The sequence below is a fragment of the Lycium ferocissimum genome, chromosome 6, assembly GCF_029784015.1.
Source record: "Lycium ferocissimum isolate CSIRO_LF1 chromosome 6, AGI_CSIRO_Lferr_CH_V1, whole genome shotgun sequence".
Lineage (NCBI taxonomy): Eukaryota > Viridiplantae > Streptophyta > Magnoliopsida > Solanales > Solanaceae > Lycium > Lycium ferocissimum.
In genome coordinates, this window is record NC_081347.1 from 73,364,338 (window position 1) to 73,388,983 (window position 24,646).

The 24,646-nt window shown below is 33.3% G+C and overlaps 2 protein-coding genes across 3 annotated transcripts; one reads left to right on the top strand and one right to left on the bottom strand.

Annotated features, from left to right (window-relative positions):
- Nucleotides 1-751: 751 nt before the first annotated feature.
- LOC132060397 (ATP-dependent 6-phosphofructokinase 5, chloroplastic-like) lies at nucleotides 752-11,148 on the bottom strand. The gene is made up of 13 exons (XM_059453440.1): nucleotides 10,853-11,148; nucleotides 9,362-9,452; nucleotides 6,326-6,399; nucleotides 5,373-5,484; nucleotides 5,165-5,260; nucleotides 4,868-4,969; nucleotides 4,682-4,756; nucleotides 4,157-4,297; nucleotides 3,494-3,610; nucleotides 3,306-3,410; nucleotides 2,276-2,356; nucleotides 1,389-1,514; nucleotides 752-1,275 (listed from the first exon to the last, which is right to left on the bottom strand). Exons 1-13 carry the CDS (start codon nucleotides 11,146-11,148, stop codon nucleotides 1,108-1,110), a joined length of 1,584 nt encoding a protein of 527 aa, XP_059309423.1. The 3' UTR covers nucleotides 752-1,107.
- A 5,739-nt stretch (nucleotides 11,149-16,887) lies between these two features.
- Nucleotides 16,888-18,428, top strand: LOC132061023 (uncharacterized). 2 transcript variants are annotated; one of them, XM_059453908.1, is made up of 2 exons: nucleotides 16,888-17,056; nucleotides 17,727-18,428. In XM_059453908.1, exon 2 carries the CDS (start codon nucleotides 17,735-17,737, stop codon nucleotides 18,218-18,220), a length of 486 nt encoding a protein of 161 aa, XP_059309891.1. In that variant the 5' UTR covers nucleotides 16,888-17,056; nucleotides 17,727-17,734; the 3' UTR covers nucleotides 18,221-18,428. The 2 variants fall into 2 exon arrangements, with proteins under 2 accessions (XP_059309891.1, XP_059309890.1); XM_059453907.1 differs by having other exon boundaries at nucleotides 16,888-17,048.
- The last annotated feature ends 6,218 nt before the right edge of the window (nucleotides 18,429-24,646 follow it).

A 24,646-nucleotide genomic window follows, 5' to 3' on the forward strand; every position in this document is an offset into this window, starting at 1 on the left:
GGCGACGGCTTCTTTTTGCATTCATCAGAGCTGATTTCTTTGTCTCTTGTTACGGATTTAACATAATATACTCGGAATAAATTTATTATTCTTAACCCGTCGGGAATTTCGTTCAACGAAAGCAATGTTGATTAACAACATTAGTCATTGTCAATTAACAAATGCTTGGTGTTGGACCACTCTTAATGCCCTTTATAATGGTGATACCTTCATTCTGCTGTTACGTTTTAGCTTACTAGTGGATGCAGGAGGGAGGAGAAATGAAGGTGAAAATCGAAGAACTATCTAAGGGATTAACAGTGGTTTTAAATATATTGGATTCAATCAAATTTGAACAAGTTAAAACAGATAAAGTTAATGAACGTGTCACGACCGAACCCATCCAAAAACTTCCAAGACATGAATTTGAAACATGTAGAAAGGATGATGTTTGCATAAAAACCATAACCTGGAACAGCATAAACATAAAGCTAAAGTTCACCTTCACGAACCAAAACGCAAATAATTTGCAAGCACTAGAACTTGAATCAATATTCATCAGACCAATCTAAACTAAGATAATATTCAGATGCTATTGTGTATTTACCAAAAGATAATGAACTCATCCCTACTGTATAGCGGGAAAAGTTACCAGATAATTTACCTCAACATCTGAAGAATACAACAATCATATTCGATGCCCATTATGTTCTTGAATGGACGTACAAATCTGTCATAAATTATTGAATAGTTCCATAGAAGAAGTCGCGAATTAAAGATGAATGAACATAACTGGTGGTATACCTTAATTTGGTCCAGGAGTAAGTTCAAATGGTACAGAAGGGCTCGGATTAAAATGAATTTCTTTAACCGTTAGAGAAGCTTTACAGAATGTGAGGAACAAATGATAATGCTACCCTTAGTCTCTGTCAAAGCTTCGTTTATAGATATGCCTTTCTGAAATGGCATCAAACAATGTATGCCAAGCAAAAAAATGGGGAATCCTTTTTTCCGTGTTATTCCTTCAACAAATGGAACAGGAGCCGTAAACCTTTTCAATTTGGCTGCCTGTTTCTCTAATTTACATTATGATAGCTATCTGAAGTATAAATTAAGTTGCATCCTGATTCAAAGAAAATCTGGCTGGCCTGTGGATGTCAAGCAACGATGCCACATGCGGCTGTTGGGGTCGACAAGTCTGGGTTTAGAGATGACTTCTGGAATTGGAAAGTAGACATAATGAGTATTGCATATACCCACTGTGATACCACTATATCCAGCAAATGCACCGTGAACCTGTCAAAATGAAGTGTGCATATCGAATAAATAAATGGTTGAATAATGTCTCAATCACAAAAAGACACAAGTCAGAAGCATAATTAATAAATAAGTGAGCATAAGAGACTTACAGCATTTTGCCCAAGTACCGTGCACAGAATTCCATCTGAAGCATTTGCACGGCATGCACGGATCATGTAAGTAGGATCAATGTATTTCACATCAGCTCCTCCGATCTCCTTGAAGTACTTTTTAATCTGTCGGAAGAAGGCAGATTATCATGAATTCTCATAATAAGAACGATAACAAAGTGAGCCATGAGCCTTCATAGAGTAAGGAAATTCCTACTGCCAGGTACGGTGCTTTAAAAATCAATCACTCGACTAAACCTCACAAATTAATTGGGGATGGTTATACAGATGCTCTGTTTGTATTAGCTTATTCCAGATAGCATCCAGCGGATTTATATTGATTTGGCTATTTTTACACCGGCAGTCAACCTACCACAATGCTCCTCTTGTATACTAGGTTGGGACCGGCTATGACACTCATATAAGCAGATTTAAAACAACAAAGTGATGATGACCACAAATTAGATACTAAGAGACGGCAGTTAAAAGTGACTGAAGATGACCTCATTTCGATCGAAACAAGCAAGGACACCAGTTATAGCAGTTTGATACACAATTACAGGTTATTCTTAGATGAATTTGTATTCAGGTAAGAATTTTCTTTCTAGAAATCCCAGAACATGAGTTTCAAGATTCTTATGTGCAATACATGGGACCACACAAGTAAAACTAGGAGTTACATCCAACTAAAAGGCTCGTATTGGACAAAGTACCAGGTAGCCCTTACGAGTGATTTGGTGAAGTAACTGGAATTTCTCTTATGAAGAAGACGAATACAGAAGGAAAATCCACAGAATGACAAAGGATGTACACTCCAACATGTATTAAAAATAGCTAAGGTGTATCAAGCAACAATCCCACAAAGGTAAAGCTGGCCAATCACTAACCTCTTGTTGCAAATAAACACCAATGTCTCCGAGTACAGCATTTCCAGATGCATCTTTTGCATTGGTTTTCTCAAGGAAATCCTGCAGTGAAGATTGGGTCAGATGCAGTTAAGTGTTATAAAGAATCAGAAACTAATCCATCTGCTTTCATTTACTATAGTTTGCAACAATAAATTGCGATCAGTAACCAAAAACTGTAAACATCCAACTAAAAACCTTTGAGCGTTGTCTAGTATAGTGAGTGACAACATTGAACTGAAGAAAAGTTTTTTTTAAAAAAAAAAAAAAAAAAAAAAAAAAAAAAAAAAAAGAAAGAAGAAGAAGATCTTCTAATATAAATAAAAAGCAGAGGGAATAACTTATGGGCAAGGATAATAATTATTGCACCTAATATTGAGTTCTTAATGAAAAGGCAAACGGATTCCTACAGAGCATATGCAAATTGCACTAGAGATTGTGTGACTATAGTAAAAAGACAACCATGACTGGGGTCTTTTTCCACAAAACTCCATTATATGAAGCTTTGAAGTCCTTAACTATAACACACAGTTTATGGAGAGGGTCCAGACTCCAGATGATAGGCAGAAGTGAAGAAAGAAAAGGAAGCACCGATGGAAGTTACTATGAAGTGCTATTTACTGTTGTCGCACGCTTTGACTATATAGTTGTGACGCTTTCCACATCCAAGCTTGGTTAGTTTCATAGAAATTGCTTTCATTTTCTGTTAGCTGGGCAAAATATCTCAGGTTTAGCAAACTTAAAAGGACCATAAGTGCTCGTCATAATATAATAGAGATGAAGATAAACCTATCCGAAACCTAAGGGACCTTTTCAGTTAAAAAAGACATTTTCTGTTAGCTGGGCAAAATATCTCAGGTTTAGCAAACTTAAAAGGACCATAAGTGCTCGTCATAATATAATAGAGATGAAGATAAACCTATCCCAAACCTAAGGGACCTTTTCAGTTAAAAAAGATCTCATCTAATGGTACATCTCAATGCACCACAAACATAATTATGACGGAACTAACCTGCCCAGCTCCCTCTGCTGCACAGATAACAGCTGATCCCTTTGTCTCGAGCAGATATTTTAGATGCCTCAATACACCATGTGGGCCATGCAGATTAAAAGGAACCTGAGATATGGAAATAAGATACGATCTTAATGAGGAACTCATCAGAAAAGCATTGCATTACATCTGATAGATATCAGTCATACCTCTGGAATCAAGCATATGTCTATTTGTCCACTAGCTAGGGATGCTTGCATAGCTATAAACCCACTACTACGGCCCATCAACTTCACAATTCCAATACCATGATATGCACTATGCGCCTGCAAACGAGCGAAAAAGAAACTTCAACTAAAGCAAATTGGATGGAAGAAGTATGATGCATAATAACTGTAACTGAGGAAAAAGTAAATGAGCACTTTTCTTCGGGAAATCAATCCTTAACATGAGAAAATTTTGAAGATGTAAGTTTAGATAGAGGCAAAATAAGAAATACTTGAAAAACAAACTCGATCCAAAAAATAGGGCAAAAATTAGTCACTGATCACCAGGAACTTCCCCAAAAAAGAAAAGGGAACAAAAAAAAGTTAGAGGATTCTGTCAAACAAGGAGTTCTTGCAAGATTTGGAAGATGACGAAAAACGTAACCACACTGAGACAACTTCACAGAAGAGAAGTATACGAGATTGTCTGGGAGTTCCTTCTCAGAAGAGAATTAAGTCAGAAGGAGGTCCAGCAAATTGAAGGGAGCAAAGCATAGGAAAAGAAGGGGCAAGGTGCAGGTCATTTAATAAAAGTAGAAAGTTTTTCCTATCATAGAATAGATCTTGGAAGAAAGGATGAAATTGTAGTAGATCATAAAGTAGTACCTCAATGTAAGCAGAATTAATGGCTCTCTGTGCTTCTTCAACAGCAGTATCAAAACCAAATGTCTTATCCATAAGCATAATATCGTTGTCTATAGTTTTTGGCACACCAACGACAGCCACCTTTATACGTCTTTTACGGCACTGTACATCCAGTAGACAAAATCAAATTAGACTTTCTAACAATAGCAGATAGACTTAATGCTATTAACCATTCAACAACGAAGAACATCGGGGGAAACTATTAGACTGTTGCATATTCATGCTCATCTGAAACATTTTCTTTCTTCAATTACAGGGAAAACTTTAAATTCAAAGCATAAGTTTCTATCGAAGAGGGACATTCACTCTACTTTTCTTTTTTTGAAAATAATTCACTCTACTTTTCTAATAGCGACATTCTCGATTCACTTTGCTATACAGTCTCCAACTATACACCTAACCTCAAATAATCAGAGAACATTAGTCAAAAATGCATATTGGTCTAAAAAGAGCACCCATATGAATATAGAGGTCAGGCATAACAACCTCATCATGAATTGCATTTGCACCAGCATGTGTACCATTTCCACCCAGCACAAAGAGCATGTTGATTCCTCTTTCCTGACAATAGTAAAAGAAGTGAAACTTAGACAAACCCTAGCAAAATCATTTGTCATGCAGCGATCCAAGCAAGCTATGCATTTGCTGAATACAAGAAAATCAGTTAAGTACCTGGATGCTGTCCACGATATCACTAACTTTAGGTCCTCCACGTGATACTCCCAGCAAGCTTCCCCCCGAAAGATGAACATTTTGCACCACTTTCCTGGATAACTAAGAATAAAGCAGGTGGACAAAAATCACTAAAGCACCTAACCTCACTAAAGAGAAATATATCCATTGTAGAATAATACCCTATCAGTAATGACCGTATGGAGATTAAAGTTAGGCTTTTGCACTTCATTCTGAATAACAGAACTTAAATTCTAAGAAGTGTTTGGGCAGTGAAGAAGAGTTAAAGTAACTTACTGGCATCTCAGCTAAATCTTTTTCTGAAAATCCACGATATCCAAAAGGAATTCCCACAATTTGCTTGACTCCATATATCTCAAGGGTTATGACTATCTGCGACCAGTGAAAACAAAGAGAAGATGACGAACAACACCAGTGCAGCAGTAATAACTACATCCCTCAGAAATCAAAGAATCAAAACCAAACAATAACAATATGCTAATACCTGTCGAATAACATCATTAAGCCCGGGGCAAAGTCCACCACAAGTTACAATTGCTGCTTTCACCTCTTCTGGCTTGAAAAATATTTTCTCTCGAGGACCAGCACGGTGAACCCTGAAAATAATTGGTTCCATAATCATGCTATACGTTAAAGGCTTACCAATTTAAAATAAGAATCATGCTTCGCACAATATTATTGTATCTACACCCTGAGTCGCAATTCTTATAAGGCAGTCAAAACTCGTCTACTCAATGTTCAGTAATTCTATACCAAAACAAACACTTATAAGGAGCTAAAACTGTTTCACATCACAACTTTCCCAAGTTCCAGTAACAGATAACCTGTAATTTATTCAAACAGTCCCCTCATCATTTGAAGAACTCTTTTAGTTTTTGTAACTGTGGTGTCGGGGCCAGCTTGCGCAGCAGGTACCAGGTAATTCTGTCCACCAAGGCTTGGACAGATGGGAAGAAATCACCTAGTGTTTTTGTCTTTGCTAGGATTTGAACCTGAGACCCCATAGTTCTCAATCCACTTCATGAGCACTAGGCCAAACCCTTGAGCACTCTCTAGTTTTATTTCTATCAGATATGAGAAACGAAATCTCGAACTTAGAAGATGGCAAGGAAATGGATAATGCCAAGTTGGCTGTTGAACTGTCTGGATAGTGGAAAAATCAACATTGATAGAGGGCTTCAATTTGTGACAATTGGGAGCAGGAGCTCATAGATGCAGAAAGATTATTTAGTAATCTAGAATCATTTTGCCAATCTATAGACATACATTGCACTATGAAAGGCTTATGCCTGAATAAAAGGGGGTGAGAGTGGTTAAACTGATAGTAGTACAAAATTAATCTGATAGTAGTACAAAATTAAGTTTGTATCATTTCCTCAACAGGTATATAATTGTATCCTTCCAACTCTTTAATGTAGAAAAGCTAAAGAACTTTACCATTGCTCTACCCATGAACAATTGGGATCAATGCACTCAGCACCAGCAGATGATGGGGAGGAATAATTAATTACCTGAAATGTAAATTGCTTACTTGAGTCAACTAGAATTAAATAATATGAGTGGCCTTGGAGGAAATAGAACAAGAAACAACAACAGTTTACGTTTCCATCAGCAGATAACAAAAACAAATAGCTTACTTTCTCAATTACTTTGTCCATTCCAAGGGTAGTCCTATTACACCTCCCGGGAGCCAAACAACATTTGAATAAGGTATTCAAATATATTTTTTACCATTTTGAAATCGCGTAAAGGTTGCCACTTTAGTTTTTTATCAAATAGTATCTAAATGATCAAAATTTTAGATGAGTTGAGATAAATTAATCCTTGATAATTGATACGTGAAAGGCCATCAATTCTGGAACAGTGAGATAGAATCATCTTCAGCAAGGAATATACTTCACACTCTTAACTAACGGATGAAAAAAAAAAAAACTTGTGATCTAAAAACTGGATCTTTTAGCTTTTTGAACTGCTTACCTACTTCCATAAAATTGATCCACATGAGACGACAACAATAACATACCCACAAGTGGGGTCTGGAGAGGATAGGATGTCCGCAGACCTTACCCCTAGCTTTGTGCGGTAGAGAGGTTGTTTCCGATAGACCCTCAGCTCACGTGAGACATGGTGTATTTTTCCCGGTCAAGAGAGAAATCACTACCGAAGACATGATATAAAAGTGAGCCAAATAGTTAAACACGCCCACCCCTAACTGTAGGGCTACTAAAGGTAGATATATTTTTTATAACTGCGGTGTCAAGGCCATCATGTGTGCACCTCGACCAATTCCGCGAGGTACCTCCTATCTCCCACCAGCACATGTACCCGGTAAATCTGTCCTACCAACACATGTACCTGATAAATCTGTCCCACTAGCACAGGTACCGACTACTAAAGATAGATACTAGTGCCTGACTATTTAATATATCTATCAATGTCAAGGGAGAAAAAGAAAACATAGTACAAGAGACAAATTACCAGAAGGTTATGCAGTCAGACCTCTCTATAACGGCATCCGCATATAACAGCACCTCTCTATAACAGCCAAGTTTTTTCGGAACCGATTTTTTATGTTATATTTTACTTCTCTATAACAGCATTTCACCTATAACAACAATAGCCAGCTTTATAACAGTATGCTCTTTGTAAAATTACCCCCCATATAACAGCTATCTTCTTTTTTTGATAATATAATAATTAACCATCTTTATAAAACTAGAATTTCTATGGTTACCAATAATAAGTGTAGAGATTTTGACCAACTACTTGATCCTTTAATACACTATTTATGACAAAAAATATCATATGAATATATACACACACACGCACACACACTTAAAAGATTTTCCTTCGCTTTACAAACTGTGATAAAGCTTAGAATTTGGCAATTAAAATGAAAAATTAGATTTTTGCATCTTTTTTGCCTATAATAACAAAATATTATTTAAATGTCAATGTTATTATAGGTGTATAACAGCAATTCTCTATAACAGCCAAAAATTTCGGACCCAATGATCTTTTGTTATAGAGAGGTTTGACTATATTTGTTTTCTCTACCAAGTTTAAAACTACATTAAGACGAGCTAGAGCTTTTCCACTTTTGAATTAAAGACAATAATCAACTAGCTGGAGGCATGCTGACTTTTGACCTAAAGCCCAATACCCCAGCAAAACATAAGGGGGTGATTACCAATGCTACATGCACTAATTCAAGGATACGTACCCAGGGGCGTATCTATGTGGATGATTGGGAGTGCCCCGCCACCCGGACACCTCGGTTGAAATTTCATTTATATATGTATATATATATACGTGTTAAATGTTACTCCAGCCACCTGCAGTTACATAAGCGCGCTTGGTGCCACTGGTGAAAGGTCAAGGTTTCGGCTCATGCGTGCGAGTTCGATACCAGAGGGCGACACATTTTAAGAACTTTTTTATGCTGAGTTTTTTGTTTCTTTTGCGAAAGATGGTTCACGCCCGGCATACTCGAACCCACAATCGCTTGGTAAAAGTCAAAAGCATCATCCATGAAGCCACTCGAGCTATAATCTTCAAGTACATTAATATACTTTATTTATTAAAACGACACCAGCCTGATACCTTAGTTTTAAAAGTTTTTTATTTTATTTTTGTTGATTTTTTTCTCTGCGTCAAAATTTCAGAAACTCAGCAGTAATTTTTCTTTCTCTTTGTTCGATTATCTAAATCATTTGGATTCATATGAAAAAAATAGTTTAAATTATGATATTTAAATTTTGTTGAAGATTTTAATTAAAAAAATAGATCATGTTGCAATTAAGACGACATGAAAACTAGACTGAAATCCCATTTGATTTCTTTGGTCTCTTTAATTGAGACTTTGTGTTTTTGTGAATTGAGATTTTTCACATATAACTTTGTCTCTATTACTGAAATTATGTATGTGAAATTGTTCGGCCTCTTTATATTTAGTTTGTTATATATTTATGTCATATATCATTGAGTGTTTTTTCCTTTGCGCCAAGTTGTCATAATTATTTCATCTTTTTCGTTCGTTCCATTGTCGATATAAATTGAAAAGATAAATACCAGAACCGAAGCCAAAGTTGATAAAACCGACCAAATATTTACCCTATTTGGACCTTGTAAATAGCAACATCTATGTTCAAAGCACGGTGGCACACGTAACCTCCAAATCTTGGATCCATCTCTGTACATACCCCAATGGGTGTTCATAAGTACATGGTCGGATAGCGCTTTTGCAAATTTGGTGTATTTTGAAGAATCCATACAAAGTACACATAATCTACCCCCCACCTCCCTCCAAGAAGAATCTCATTAATTCCCACATGATTTCTGAAAGGCGTATTTTCCCATTTTGGCACGAAGCGATAGATCAATATGACATCATAAAATACACTTTTTACTACCATAACGAACAGGAAACTGAATTCGTTGGTCAAAAGCTATGCAAAATTAGTAGGGACTTACTTTAAGAAGTACTCTGTCATTATTGTTAATATAACCATGCCATTTTTCATCCGAGGGGTAACCTTCTGCAAACTCCTCAGATACCGGTGTCCTGTAACAGGAATGATGCACTAAAGTTAGAACAATTACTCCTCAAACAACTTTTTCTGTCCAAAATCTTCATCATTATTAAGAAAATGCATCTCTTTCCATATAATTACCAGTCCACCTGACCAACTGCATTCCAACGAAATATGCAATTAAACTAGCAAATACTAGTAGTAAATACAGAAAAGTAACTAATGCTACAAAACAGCAGAATAATCAAATCTGACTTGGACACTCCTCCGTTCCAATTTGTATGATACTATACAGAATATCTGACACAATTCCAATTATATATAACTTTCCAATTCATCGAATGATTCAAGATTTTAAACTTTCATATGATATTTGGTCCACACATATTTCACTGTTGATATACAATACTTTCTTTCTTTCTTCACTTTTGAATGGCTTCTCTTTTTTGTTATCTTTCCAAATCAGGTGAATCTGGCCGCAGCAAATTAAAGTATTGAACTTTATGTTCAATCAAATGTAAATTGAAATGAACGGGATATCAATTATAGCACCTTCCTGATCCACGTAAAGTAGTTCAGTATCAAATTTAAATTCCTCGAATTTTCTACAATTCTTCACTAAAGAAATCTAAACAATTCATGCTACTTTCAATTAACTAGCAATTACACGCAGTTAATCCACATAAAAAAGGAAGAGAAAACTACAAAAAAAAAAAAAAAAAAAAGGCACTTCTCTAAATATTTCACTTCTATTTCCAGTTCAACTAGTAATTCAACACACAGTTCACCCACATAAAAACGAGAAAATTACGCTAAACATTCAAAAGAAAAAAAACAGCTCTTTACAAAAGAGTACTTCCCTCTTCTCAAATTAGTTGTCGTAATTTCTAAAAATAGTTGTCTCAAACTATTTGTCATTTTAAAGTTGAACACAAAATTCATTGTTCTCGTATCAAATTTAAATTCCTAGAAGTTTCTATAATTCTTCACTAAATAAACCTACAACACACAGTTAACACACATAAAAAATGAGAAAAAAAAAAAAAAACAGTTGTATACAATACAGTACCTCATTTTAAGGCAAAAAGTAGAAGGATACGAAACAGAATCAGGAAAAACATCAGTAATATGAGGAATATTAAGACGAGCTTCAAATTCTCTTTGATATTTTAATTTCCAATCTGGATCACTAAAATCAATTCCCTCGGCATTTTTAGATACTCCGTTTACTTTCTCAAACTCCGTGTCAAATCAAAACTAGACAAAAAAAATTGTAACAGAGGAAGTAGTAACAAATTTAAATGCCTAGTAAGTTTCTATAATTCTTAGCTAAATAAATCTCAACAGTTCATGCTACTTTCAATTAACTAGCAATTCAACACTACACTAAAATTTTTAAGGAAAAAAAAAACAGTTATTTGCAATACAGTACCTCATTTTAAGGCAAAAAGTAGAAGGATATGAAACGGCGTCAGGAAAAACATCAGTAATATGAGGAATATTAAAACGAGCTTCAAATTCTGTTTGATATTTTAATTTCCAATCTGGATCACTAAAATCAATTCCTTCAGCATTTTTAGATACTCCGTTTATTCTCAGTTTCCGGCAAACTCCGTTAAAATTCGGTAACTTAACGGAACGGAAAAAGAGATTGTGATTGTTTTGTGTAGTAGTTGTTGAGGGTGAAATAATCGCTTTCTTTCCGATTGACGGTGAAAGCGACTCCATTAAAAAAATGAACTCTGTTTGTGTGATTACTTGTGTATAACTACTGTGTGTGTATATATAGGTGGAGAGATCGGAGAGTGTGACGGAGAAAGAGAGAAGAGAGAGAGACAAATGCAGTAGAGAATTTAGCAGCCAGCCTGCGAAAAAGAGCAAAACAATGATCAATTTTCTTTTTTTTTTTTGGTGGTTGGGGGGGTGGGGTGGGAGGGTTTTAGGGGTGGTTGGTGCATGGAGTTTGACCTTTTTCTTGTTGGCTTTCTAGTGGTCAGTTTTCTACCCTCTTAAAGGCCGTCCAACGTGTTCTTAATAAAGTTAAGACGGTCTAAAATACTTTTTGTTAGTTTTTACTCCCTCATGTCACGTCCTTAGTCCTCAACTAAGTGCACGTGCGGCACTTGATAACTCGCTTACGTTCTTGCATAATTTGCTCACAATCTTGCTATGTCAAGTCAACCTAAATTGCTACACTTAGGATCGCTAAGGGAATAATAATTACGTAAGGGAATAATAATTATGAAAGACAAGAGGAATCAGCTATAGGAAGCTTTTTGTATTAGAGAGAACTTGTGATTTTTGCTTGATGGTTTACAAATGAATGACCCTCCTATTTATACTATTCATCTAGGGACTACTATGCAAATAATAATTATTATATAAGTCTCTACATATTTGCAAATAAACCCTTATTTTAGAAATTTCTACACAACTAGAGTATTCTAAGGACTTTCCATGCAAATTCATGGAATTCTAGGGTCTTCCAAAAAAGTCTTTTTAGATATTTTCATAAGAATCTAGAGACTTTCCAAGGAAGCTCTCCATGGCTCTAGAATGTTTCCACAAATGCGAGCCTACTTTCCATGTAAGCATTCACGTAAGCTTCCTACATGATAAAAACGGTTCCACGTGGTGCCTAGGTGGCATGATGATGTGACGGGTCATCACACTCCGTTTCAATTTACGTGAACTTATTTGATTGGGCACGATATTTAAGAAAGAGGAAAAAATTTGAAACTTGTGGTTCAAAATAAGTCTTGAATATTTGTGTGGCTGTAAATCATTTTATAAAGTGAATTTATTTCCAAATTAGGAAAGAGGTCATTCATTTTGGCACGAACTAAAAAAGAAATAGGTTCACATAAATTGAAACAAAGAGAGTATTTGTTGCCTATATTTGAAAAATGAGATTATTCAGGAATACACATTGGATGTTGAGATTACGCATTAAATTTTTTGTAGTAGATTCATAATCAAAAAGGTGTTTGTGATTGTTCCAGAAGAAATGAAACAAAAGATACGGTAGAGGAGAAGTGATGTGGATTATTCAAGAATAGAAGTCGATTTGCTTTATAAAAAGAGGATATCTATGAACTTCTATGAAATTGTTTTACGGGATTCAGCCAATTGTCTTGATCGTGGAATATCATTGAGAAATAGGAATCTGGGTAAAATAGATATTTATTTTTATTTATTAAATTTGAAAAATTAAGAGACAATTTATCATTTTATTTCTATTTTATTTATATTTAATTATAGAATTGAAAATTCAAGGAATTCTTAGTGGTTGCATAATTTTTAAAGTATGCTTGATTTTCTTTTTTATGTAGAAACAGAGATTTTATTAATAAATATTACCGGTACAAGATCTATTTAATCCCTTAATTCTTCTCTCCTGAATTTACTGCATAATTTAAGGGTCGTTAGTAGCCTATTTCTCAAAAGTAGGATGACCTCATTGTGTTGTATTTGATCTCCAAGAACATCCGCTAATTTGATAAAGATAATATTTGATGTCTTAATCGATCTCTTTGTGAATATTTCATAGATTTATGAAATTTGTGAGATAAGTATTTATCTATGTTGATTGATTTCAATCGTTAGATATTACATATCACTTATAATAGTTTGGTGTGATATAACATTTTATTTATGGCTTGATGGACGGAAGCAGTAGAGAATTTAGCAGCCATCCTGAGAAAAGCACAAGCGATGATCAACCTTTTTGATTTCTTTTTTCTCTTTTTTTGGATTTGACCTTTTTTTCTTGTTTCCTTTCTTGGTTTCAGCCGTCCAAAGATATACATTAAAAAAAGTTACTACAAATTAAAAGGTTAAATAATGGTACTTTACCACTTTAATTTTTAGTTGATGATGAAAGGTTCCTTCACTTTTGAAAGATGCCCGTGAGATCTACAAATTAGTTAGGCAAATATGGAGTAATATATAGGTATAGAGTATTAGGTAATAATTTGTTTGGGATGATGTTTATACTAAATCAATAATAACATGGTATGTCCTTATGACTTAAGTATGGTTAATTATTGTGCAGTTCACCTTATTTATTACTTAACTATGGTAAAATATATTGATTTGGTGTAAACGTCGAGTGCGGGCAAATTTTAATTGTATTATTATAGGATAATTGCAATTTAAGGATTGTTATTCACTAAATAATATTGTAGAAATTGTTATATAATGAATAATAAAACAGAAATTATATGCAGGGATTGCCTATATAAAATTCATTTTTGTCTATTCTCAGAGGCAATTCAAGATTTTTAAGTTTTAAATTTTAATTTTTGAATAATAATTATTTAACTGAATCCTGAATAAATTATTTATACATATTGAATAAATGTTTAGCATAAATATAAAGATTGAACCAAAATAATTAGATTCTCCCGAATATGTAACTATAACAACGGCTCAGCCGCCCCCGGAATATTCTTATCTATATATTGTTGATATACATATTCTTATTCCTCATCATCATTTAAAAGAAATAGCTTTTGATGTCGTAAAAGCAAACATTTTTATAATAAATCTTTTCTATTACGACTTAAAAGTCATATTCAACAACTTTATATATTCTACTTCCTTTTCTAACTTTTCATTCGTCAACTTAATTTTATTTTTATAAGAAACATGAGACGACAATAGAGCAAATTCCACAATCAAGAAAAGGTCGACAACTTTAGTTTAGAAAAATATTAGCGGAATTTCATGTGTTTTTCATAGCTTTAGACCTCATTAGTTTATTCTTAATTTCTTTCTAAAACCCCAAACGAAAAAGAAAAAAAAAAGATAGTGTTGACATTTCAAGTCAGTACTGTTTGCATTATTATAGCACACTATGTCATGTCGAACAGTACTAATAAGTGGCTGACCTGAATAGTTGTGTTCCAAATGGAATCACAAACCTTAGTTTCGAATCTACTTTTTTTGTTAGGTTTATTCTTTTATCCCATTTATTGTTCGTATTCTTATCCATGTTTTAATAAGTTTTACTTTTATATACTGAATGTGTAAAAAAAATTATAGTATCTGGCTAGAAAAGAGATAATTACAGGTAATTTCCTGTGATAAGTGTAGATTATTTACATAAAGAATAAAGTAAGTGACATGTTATAACGTATTAACATACACGAATATTATAAGAATCTTGAATGTTTATAAGTTACATTCATTTTTAATTAGCATATAATCCTGAGGCCTATGCTTTTTTTTTAATCCATTCTTTGCTAAACAACTACAGCAGAAAGAACGAAAATCAGACATGAGTCACAACTTATATTCTAAAAAAAAAAAAAACACTCAAATTAACGATTGAAGCTGAATAGCCGATTTATAAGAACTCTTTGCCATTTTATCTCGGATCAGGACATTAATCGTATTCTTAGCTTGTCTTTTTTTTACGTTTGGTAGAATAATTTTTTAAATGTATTATCTATTTTATAGAATTATGTCCACTTTTTATTGGTCAATTGAACTTTTATGTTCAAAACTTGATGATGGAACTCAATGATGTTTTGTAAATTAGAAGAACAACTTTCTGTCTATGAGTAATTTATTTGTAGAAAATCTAAATCAAAGCTAAAATTTCCGTATTAATATAAGAAGAATTTATTTATCCTATTCTTTTTTCAAAGGACACCTTGTCACAAACTTTCTACGTTAATTTTCATGCCATATGCATTTAGGAATTTTCCTCCTATTTGAGAAGGGAAACTTTTCACTTTTACACTTTGCCCATTGAATTTTCCTCTATTGGGACTATTGAATTATCAAAGAGGTAAGTTGTTTTATGAAAACTTCAAGAGGATTTCTGAAATTACTTTTTAAGCTAAGAAATTAACCAAGCACTATCCTTAATACTCAAGCAGAAAATCGAGGAATGTGACATTAAGAGATATCGTTCTCGATAAGGAGATTAAATAATAAATTAACACCATCAGAGAAATCAATATATCGTTTATCTCAATAAACTGATAAATTTGTCATATGTTTGGTTTTAATAGGCTTACATACTAGAAAATTGATTTAATTTGCTATGTTTTTTAAGGTGAAATTAGAGTTAAACTGAACCACGATTTTTTTTTTTTTTTTTTGTCTAATCATCCAACTAGGATTCGAAATTCACATGCTTGATTAATCCGAATTTGTGGTCGGTTAGCCTCACTAAGGAGCTAAAGCATTTCCGATGAAAAAATACTCCATTTCTATAAGAATCATTCCATTTCAGGACTCGAGAACCGGAGACATTGATGAAGAATAGAGGAATATAAATCATCTCATCAAATCCCTTAGATGCTAATATTCCTACTGAATATGTGCTCCCTCAATTCCTTTCCATGGAAATCTATAATATCCGGTCATTATATAATATGTTAATAATAGAAAATGCATATTTGTAATGCAATAGAAGGTAATTGCAAAGTTTTGATTTTCCCTCTAAATTCAAATATATCCTTGAATTAATCCGAAGTATGTAATGCAAGGAATATGGATCATTGATGGTAAACGAGATTTTGAACCAAGGAATTAATCCTAGAAGCTAACAAAAAAAGTTATCATGAGTAATTGTGATAATCTGGTTTATTGATATTCATGATATAGTTGATGCTAGATCACACAGAGTTTTATTCAATTCGATGGAATTATTTGATTGCAAATTAAAGGGAATCTTCTATAATTTTCGCACGTGAGAGATTATTTTTTGAATTCGTCTTGTCATTAATAACTAACTTGATTATCTTTAGTTGAGGCGCCCGCAAACTGATCCGAACATTACAGTGATAAACAAAAATCCTATTAAAACCAAAAAATATAATCTTACCTGCCATCATATCTACGTCGAATAAATTTTTCCGAAAAACCCTGCTAGCGGATCAACCTCCTATAGACGAGACATTCCTCTACCAATCCCAAAGCATGAATTTCACCCCTAATTCTTGTAAGTGTCATTTGAATGAATCCTGAAAGAATAATATTTTAGAAAGGGATACATCACCAATTGCAAACCAAGCTTGAGACACAAATTAGTGAATTCCAAAAGCTTTCCTTCCCTGGTGAATTGTCCAGTGACACTTTACATCATCACGTGACCAAAAAGGTTACTACAAAAAACATGATTTTACTTTAAGGTGACACTAACACACATGCCTTTCAAGTCAAGTACATTAAGAGTAACAAAAGTTACATAAACTTTCTAATCAAATCCATAGGTTAAAAAAAGTTCCCTAAAATTCCCATTACACCATGAGATATTTGGAACCTAATTTTGAATCATCCAACTGAAATAACTATATTTAACGGTCATTTCATGTTTAAATTTTCTCCTTCATATCTTCTTCAGTCCAACTTAGAAAGATGGTGGCCAATCAAAAACCTGAAAGTCTACATCAGTCTTTAGTCATATAAAAATGTCCTAGAAAACCAACAAACTTTATCATAAGATTCGGCATGGACCATTAATTTGTACACTCGAAAAATTATCTATGTAGTGCAGCTGCTTCATATATATAGTTTCTTTTGAAGGATCAATTTCTTCCTACTCTTAGGTGCTTATTGGCCGTGGCTTACGCATAATTTTGCAGTATCAATCTAATGTCATAATTCATCTGGTAAGCAGGTTAGGTTTTTGAGCTTGACCGTTGATTTTAATGCTTTATTTTTTGTCTCAAAATGATATTTATTTTGATGTATAGCATTATCATTATTATCACAATTTGACACTATACTTAATCAGTAATGGAAATAACATTAATAGGAATATAAATCGAAACAACTTGTCTCAAATTGATATTTACTCCACTTTTTATTTTTTTAAAACGGTATCTTCCAATTGTATATATACTTCTTGTGTTTTTAAGGATGATATTATATGTATTGTTGAGACATGCCAAGTAATTATGGACATTCGTGTGAAGGATATTGAAATATATATATAGCTTCTTTTTGGTATAATATTTTATGAAGCAGTGTCAGATGATACCCTCTTACTAAAGGGCGTTTCGGCCCCTACTTATTTGTCCCTTGTGTTGCGCTTTGTGTTCTTTGCTTCAATCTGCATTTTACGTATAGCCAGGCTTATTTTCAAACATCATTCAAAGCATAATTTAATTTGTTTCACAATTATATCGGCTTACTCAAGAAATGAGAGGTAGTACTCTATTTATTTATATTGCTTGGGTTTTTTTTTGTTTTTTTTTTTGGTTTATTAATTGGTGATGGAATTTTATTAGGATGATATGCTAAATAAGTTTTAAATTAATACAAACTTTCTTTTTTGTTGTATTTAGTTGAAAAGATGAATACAGATGAGATGAATATTAGACGGGAGCTCGAAAGGGATGTGGAGAGGGACTTGGAGGATGAAATTAAGGAAGGAATTTGCCAATTAGCACTAAGATTGCATAGGCTATACAAATATCAAGAGGAAAGGAACACAAAGAAATCAGTTGATGACATTGGTACAAAAGGTAAAAACACTAAAGCACTATCTGAAGTGAACATAAATATAAAGATGGAAGGAGGGACAAAGATTGAAATAAAAGAAATCAAGAAAGAAGCACGTCGGAGTTCTAAGGCGTCGAGTAACGTACAGAAAATGGTTAGTCGTCCGCCGAAATTTGACTGGACACAAAGTTTAAGGTCTGGACCGACTCCCATTACTGGTTATAATAAGATTGATAATTTCAGAAATCGAGCTAAAAGTATTGTCAATAAGAGCGGTCAACAGAATGTTAAAGTCGTTAAAAATGTTGGGAAACAATCTATCAGAGTTTTGAAGTAGATGGAGGAGAGTTTAATATTGGACGCCAATAACACAATGCTAAAGTTTATTATTGTTTTGGTCTTTTCCTTAAACCAATTTTGGGATTTTATTCTTGTTTGATTCAGCAGGGGTACTATATAGGTTGTGTGATATAATAAGCCTCTAAGGACTGGCATTGACAATAACATATTTGTTGTGATATTATTGAATTTGAGGATTAAAGTGAATTGGTATATAACTTTTTTCTTTCAAAGTTTACTCATTCATTCCTCATTTTCCTAAAACATGTAGATCTATTTATGGCTGGACAGAAGGCCCAGTGAAAAGACAATCAGGTTAAAATTTGGGCTTAATTGGTTTATGCAACCAGCCCAATGGGCCTTCACTCTGATCCTCTGTTGGAACGCTTGTGAAAGGATTGAGGACACTTGCAGGGTAACAGTCACCTAACCCCTACCCCCCCGCCCCAACAACTCCACCCCCACCCCATCCCTTCTGAAAAAAGAAAAACAATTTTTTTTTCTTTTCTCTACCCCACAACCTTTCCAAAAGGATCAACAATGTTCTCACTCATCTTCCACAAAACTTGAATCTCTAAAGTACATTGATCGATTGGCATTCGATAAATTCGAATTTAAATTTTACAGATTCAACATTTAAAATTTTTAATATTGAAGGCATTGTATTTTTTAAAAATTATGAGTTCAGACCTATTAAATTTAGTATTTTTAGTAAAATTTTACACAAACTTGTATTTTGTAGAAAGTACTGGATTCAGATGAAGCCGCATCTGAATAACTGCATACGCCTGTTGGTTGGTCATGGAGATGACCTACCACTGGAGCAAATCCCACTCGTCAGAATGATGAAAATTATTTTTTTTCTTTATAATTTTTATCCGGTGTCCATTATCTAGTTTGGGGTCTCGATATATTCAGATTTGAGCCGTGTAAAGCACATTAAAGGGGAAAGTGGGATCCCTACTAGGATTTTTTCATTATCAAAGCCCGAAGCTGAAATTGCTTAGCCTATCCATCCTGCTACAACTCTAGGTGGTGCGAATTATCCTACAAAAATCAAACCAAATATAAAAGAAGATAATAGTTTATTGTGATAATTCTAGTAAAAGAACATGATGTGATTCATTGGATCAGCATGTTAAATTCTTGTCTTAGCATCCACGCTTAGAATTGTGAAGCATAGTCTATAAAGTGACTTCCATGCATAGACCGTAGGCTCAAAAGACTACAAAGAGAAGATCAAACAAGGATACGAACTATTGTTGACAAACAGTTTTTTTTATTTTTTATTTCCTACTCAATGATTGATATGCGCATTGAGGCTTGACCGAATTTAAATTTATGTAGAAAAGTCCTATATTGAGGGTAAAAAAGTTCAAACCTACGTATTTGGGGGATCTTATGGGTTATTAAGATTTAAATGATGGAACGGGTTTAGAAAATGATTTCAAGTTATTTTGGGGGATAATTTCCGTCAAGACAGGATATATTTGAAAACTTTAAGGATGGGAGGGATATTTTTGACCCAAAATAAGTTTGGAGGGTAAGGTATTTGACCCTTTTCCCTTAAATTTTGAGGGTGTGGTAAAAGTTCACAAAGACGATCCCATACTCGTGATTCGAAAAACTTTGATTGACGATTTTTTCCAAATTTTATAGTAAATATTATGAAATAATAAAAATTGTTGTTTATAGTACTTTCTATGTGTATAATATATTTCCTATTTATTTTTAAAGAATTGATATCTAAATTCACATTAGAAATTAAGTGAATTGGCTCTAGTACTTTGAATTCGCCAGTTCTAGTGTGAACGAACCAAATGTATTTTTAATGACAAATAAGTACCTCCATCTCCTAGCATTTTAAGAATTAATCAAACAGTTTAGTACAGCATAATGATTCACTCCACAATGATTTCAATTTTCAACCCAAATTTTGCGGGTCAAATATTTCCAACGTCCCAATCACTATTACAAATAAACTTTACAAAGATTCGAGACATACACACCTTGCAGTATAAATGTATAATGAACTTTCACATCATTAATATAATTTAACAGATTATAGCAGGTTATTTATTATTTATTATTTATCGTAAGTTGCTAATGAATGATTATTAAGTAAAGCTTCCTCTAATTAACTTTTTAAGTGACAATATATTCTCAACACACCCTTTTATGTAGGTCAAATTCTTTTTCATGACCCGAGCATGTGATTTTTTTTTTTTTTTGTGATAATTTGTGGCCCTAGACTCGACCACATAATCTCTATCTACTTTGATACCTTATTAAAAAACGTAATTATCTCATTTACGAATTTAAACCGTTTAAGAGAACATGAGTTTTACTTAATTTATGTCTTCCACAAATTTAAAATTGTCTTCCACAATTTTAAAATCAATTCAATAACCCAACATTGGAAGCCTAAGCTAAACATTGTTGTTTACACCTCAAACTTCTACATCATTACCTATACTATAGGAGATGGAGCAACAACTACCTCCAATTTTCCTTGCTTAAGCTTAAAGGTGTCGTATTTCAAGTAACAAAGAAGTCAAGCTTGGAAGCCTTTATTTAATTTTTTCTCCAATGGTAACATCACATTCACAAGAAGAAATGGTATGATTACAACAACTAGGAGGCACAGTGAAACCTGAATGGGCACATCAAAACTACTATTCCATCTAATAGCAAAACAATCCCTTTTAGTCTCTTATTTGGTAGGCATTCCGACATGAATGGTTGATAGTTGAAAAAAGGGCAAAGGGTTAAAGACTTAAATCTGTTCCAGATTTATGCGAAATGAAGTAAAGTTATCTTCCGTTAATAGTTGCGGTCAAATATGTCCTTGCTGTTACTAAAATAGGCTAAATTTGTCTTTATTTTTCAAACGGCGGAAGCTTAGCACCCGATGATGCCACAAATCTTGCAATCAAGAATTAATTTTTGTAATGAAAGGCAAATTTGAACCTTTCGCATAGTTTGTGAGCATATTTTGCCCTTCTCCCTAGTTTTAAGTTATTTATTTATTTATTCCCGATTCCTCCTTTCTCTCTTCCCGCCACTACGTCTACCACTAATTAATCACCTTTTTTTCCTCCTTCCTCCTTGTCTCTTCTCACCACCATTGTAACCTCCATCTTTTGTTCCTTTTTCTTTTCTCTTTCTCTCTCCTCAGCTACTTACATAATCAATATACAACTTAAATCTATAAAATACAAAGTGAATTAGATGAGGGTCTTATCCCTAACGAAGTATTAGTAACACAACTAGTTACTACAAGACAAAGGAGAAGATCATTAAATGAAGCGTAACAGTTCACACGTAAGTCAACAACTAACCCCTTTCTGTCTTCAAACTCCAACATACCGACACCTTTAATTTTTCTCATGTAATTCCCGTGCTTATCCATCTCTCTCTCTGCCCACCTACATACACTAATCAATGCACTTAGCATCACATATTTAGTGTTTATTGCAAATATAATTTCAAATGTGAATCCAAGTCACACACGAATCAATACACCTAGCATCACGGTTTTGCAAACGGTTAGAGTGACAAACGAGCGGGTCGGATCGGATATGGGTTAATTGGAAACGGGTTAAATAAACAACAACAACATATCCAATGTAATCCCATAAGTGGAGTCTGGAGAGAGCAGAGTGTACACCTGCCTTACCCCTAACAAAATGGGTTAAATAAAACGGCTAAAATATTTGGCTGGCTCATATTGAACACAGATAAAAAATAGGTTAACCGATGAATAATATGAATATTCATATTATCCATGGTTTCATGAATAGTCAGATAAGTACACAAGCTAAAAGTCAAAATATATAAACTTAGACTCACAGAAAGCAAGAAATCATGAAAAATAATAAGGACAAATGAGTATTATCAATCTGGATTTTGCATATCCATTTTTAGTGGATAATATGTATATTTGATCCATTTTTAAATGGTGGTAGGATTGGATGATCAATTATTTTTTAACCATTTTACCAGCCCTAATAAGGAATGCTTTTTCTTTTTAGAGAATCTATTTGACGCATATTTCGAATTAATTGTGTAGATGATAATTTCCCATTATATAGTACACCAAATTCACTTGTGCTTCTATGAGATGTCGTTCCAAACAAGTTCAGATCACTTACAATACACAAGCTTTTTTAACGATCAATTTCAAATAACAAATTAGTTTTTAAAAAAATACACAACCCAATTAGGTATTCCTCTTGTAAGGGTCATTTTTAATTCTTTAGTGGAGCTGTTCAGTGCAAATTTTGGATTAGTTGAAATAAGAAAATATTATTGAATATCTGATAATTAACTAGTAAATATTGATATTTGCACCTATATGTAGTTAACCTTAAGGATCAATAAACTAAAGTGAAATGTTTATTATTTAACTATAATTAGGTGTTAAAAATGTATATGCAAGACATATAGTTTGTATTCATTGGCTTAATATAAACACAATATGTAGGTAAGTTTTTATTTACCTACACCAAATATGCACACCTAATTATATAAATTTACTATAATTAAGTGATTTAATGAGGTATGCAAATAAGTATTCCATTACTATGCATTTATCAACTTAACGTAAATATCGAGTACAGTAAATTTTTATCCAATCACTATTGGGTAAAAAAGGAATCGTGTTAGCTTAAAAGCTTGGAGTGTTTTGCTTTGCAGAAGACACAGTGTACTGCTGTACCCCTTCGTCGAGCAACATTTTTTACGGTCCCCCCTGTATGCTTATATTTACTGTTACCATGTGGTAAAAGCATATGGACAATTTGTCAGAAATCAGAATGTAATTCCTTGGTAGTAGTCCCCTACGTCTTTACCTGCCATTGCCGGTTACTATTAATATCAGTTTTTAGGTAAGAGAGAGAAATTAGATGTTAGAAATGGAAAAGTTAATGAACAACCATGCAATCTAAAGGAAAGTGTACTTGTTTCTCTGCATTACCTTTGCTTTCTGTCTCTTAATTAAGTTAAATAGTTGGAATCAAGATTTGAAGTTTATTTGTTCTGAACTTGAAATATTAGCTCGCTCGTTTTGGTTACTAGATTTGAGCCCGTTTTGAATTAGCTGAGTGTAAATAGCTGATAAACTTCGAGAATTAGAAAAACTGTAAGAAATTTGGTCAAATTAAAAGTGCTTATAATTTAAAACATCATAAATTGAGATGATCGACTTACAATTTTTGGCTGACTTTTCGCTTATAAGCACTTGAAGTATTTACCGAAGGAGTAGATAAATTAAAAAATGTTTATAAGCTCGTTTGACCAGCTTATAAGCACTTATCAAACGTAAATATAAATTAAAAAGTGTTTATAAAGCGGTTTAACCAATTTAAAAGCTTAGCAAAACACTCCCTTGAAGTTACATTTTATATATATTTAATGAATTTCTACTACAAATACAAGTTTTAAACAAAAAATTGATGAGTTCATATGAATCCGTATGTAATATTATAACTTTGTCCTAGATATCAGAGAATATACATCGTCGCATCAATATAGATTCTAATGAAAATAAAATTAAGTACTATTTATTTTCTTATACTCGTAATACAAAATCTATGTTAGTCCAATATATGATGTTAAATATATAAAATTTGTTGGTACATGAGGAACATAATTGATTTAGGTGGGGGATATCAAGTTTGGGAAATTTTAGGTTAATATAATGTGACATATTAGGAAAAGCCAAAACTCGAGAACGTGCATCATTATTGTGCATAGTGAAAATAACAATGGATGAGAGGAAGAGAGATCTCCAAGCTTGTACTATTGTGCAATAGGGGAAGAATGTGATTAGCTTGAAAGAAAGATAAAAAAGAAAAAATATATATATTTCATAGCACAAAATTAAATTAATCATGCCCTAAAATAAATATCGATATGCAACTTTTAAAAAATAGTTCATTCATAGGATTGCGGCGTTATATACTGGGCCAATTATACCCCTTGTTATACTATGGGGTCAATAAAATCCTGGTGTCTAATGGGCTACACATGCGAATCATCCCGGTCCTTCAAAATTATTTTACCCTCAAATAAAAAAAACTAAAATAACCCAACGATTTTGAATTTTTTTTCCTTGCCCAAACTAATAGGAAATTTTTATTTTTTTTGCTAGAAAAATTATCCGTATTAGTTTTGTTGAAAAAAAATTCGGGTTGAAAGGTTGGGGTTATTTATATGGGTAAAAAATTATTTGAGGGTAAATAATTTTGAAGAGGTTCGGATGATGCCACGTGGCGTTAGACATAAGGGTATCCCGAATTTGCCATAGATATTTTTTTTATCAAGGGTATAATTAAACTAAATTATAACTGAAAGGTATGGATGAACTATTTTTCAAAGTTCAGGGGTAATTTTGGCCCTTTTCCGTTAAATTAATCATGCC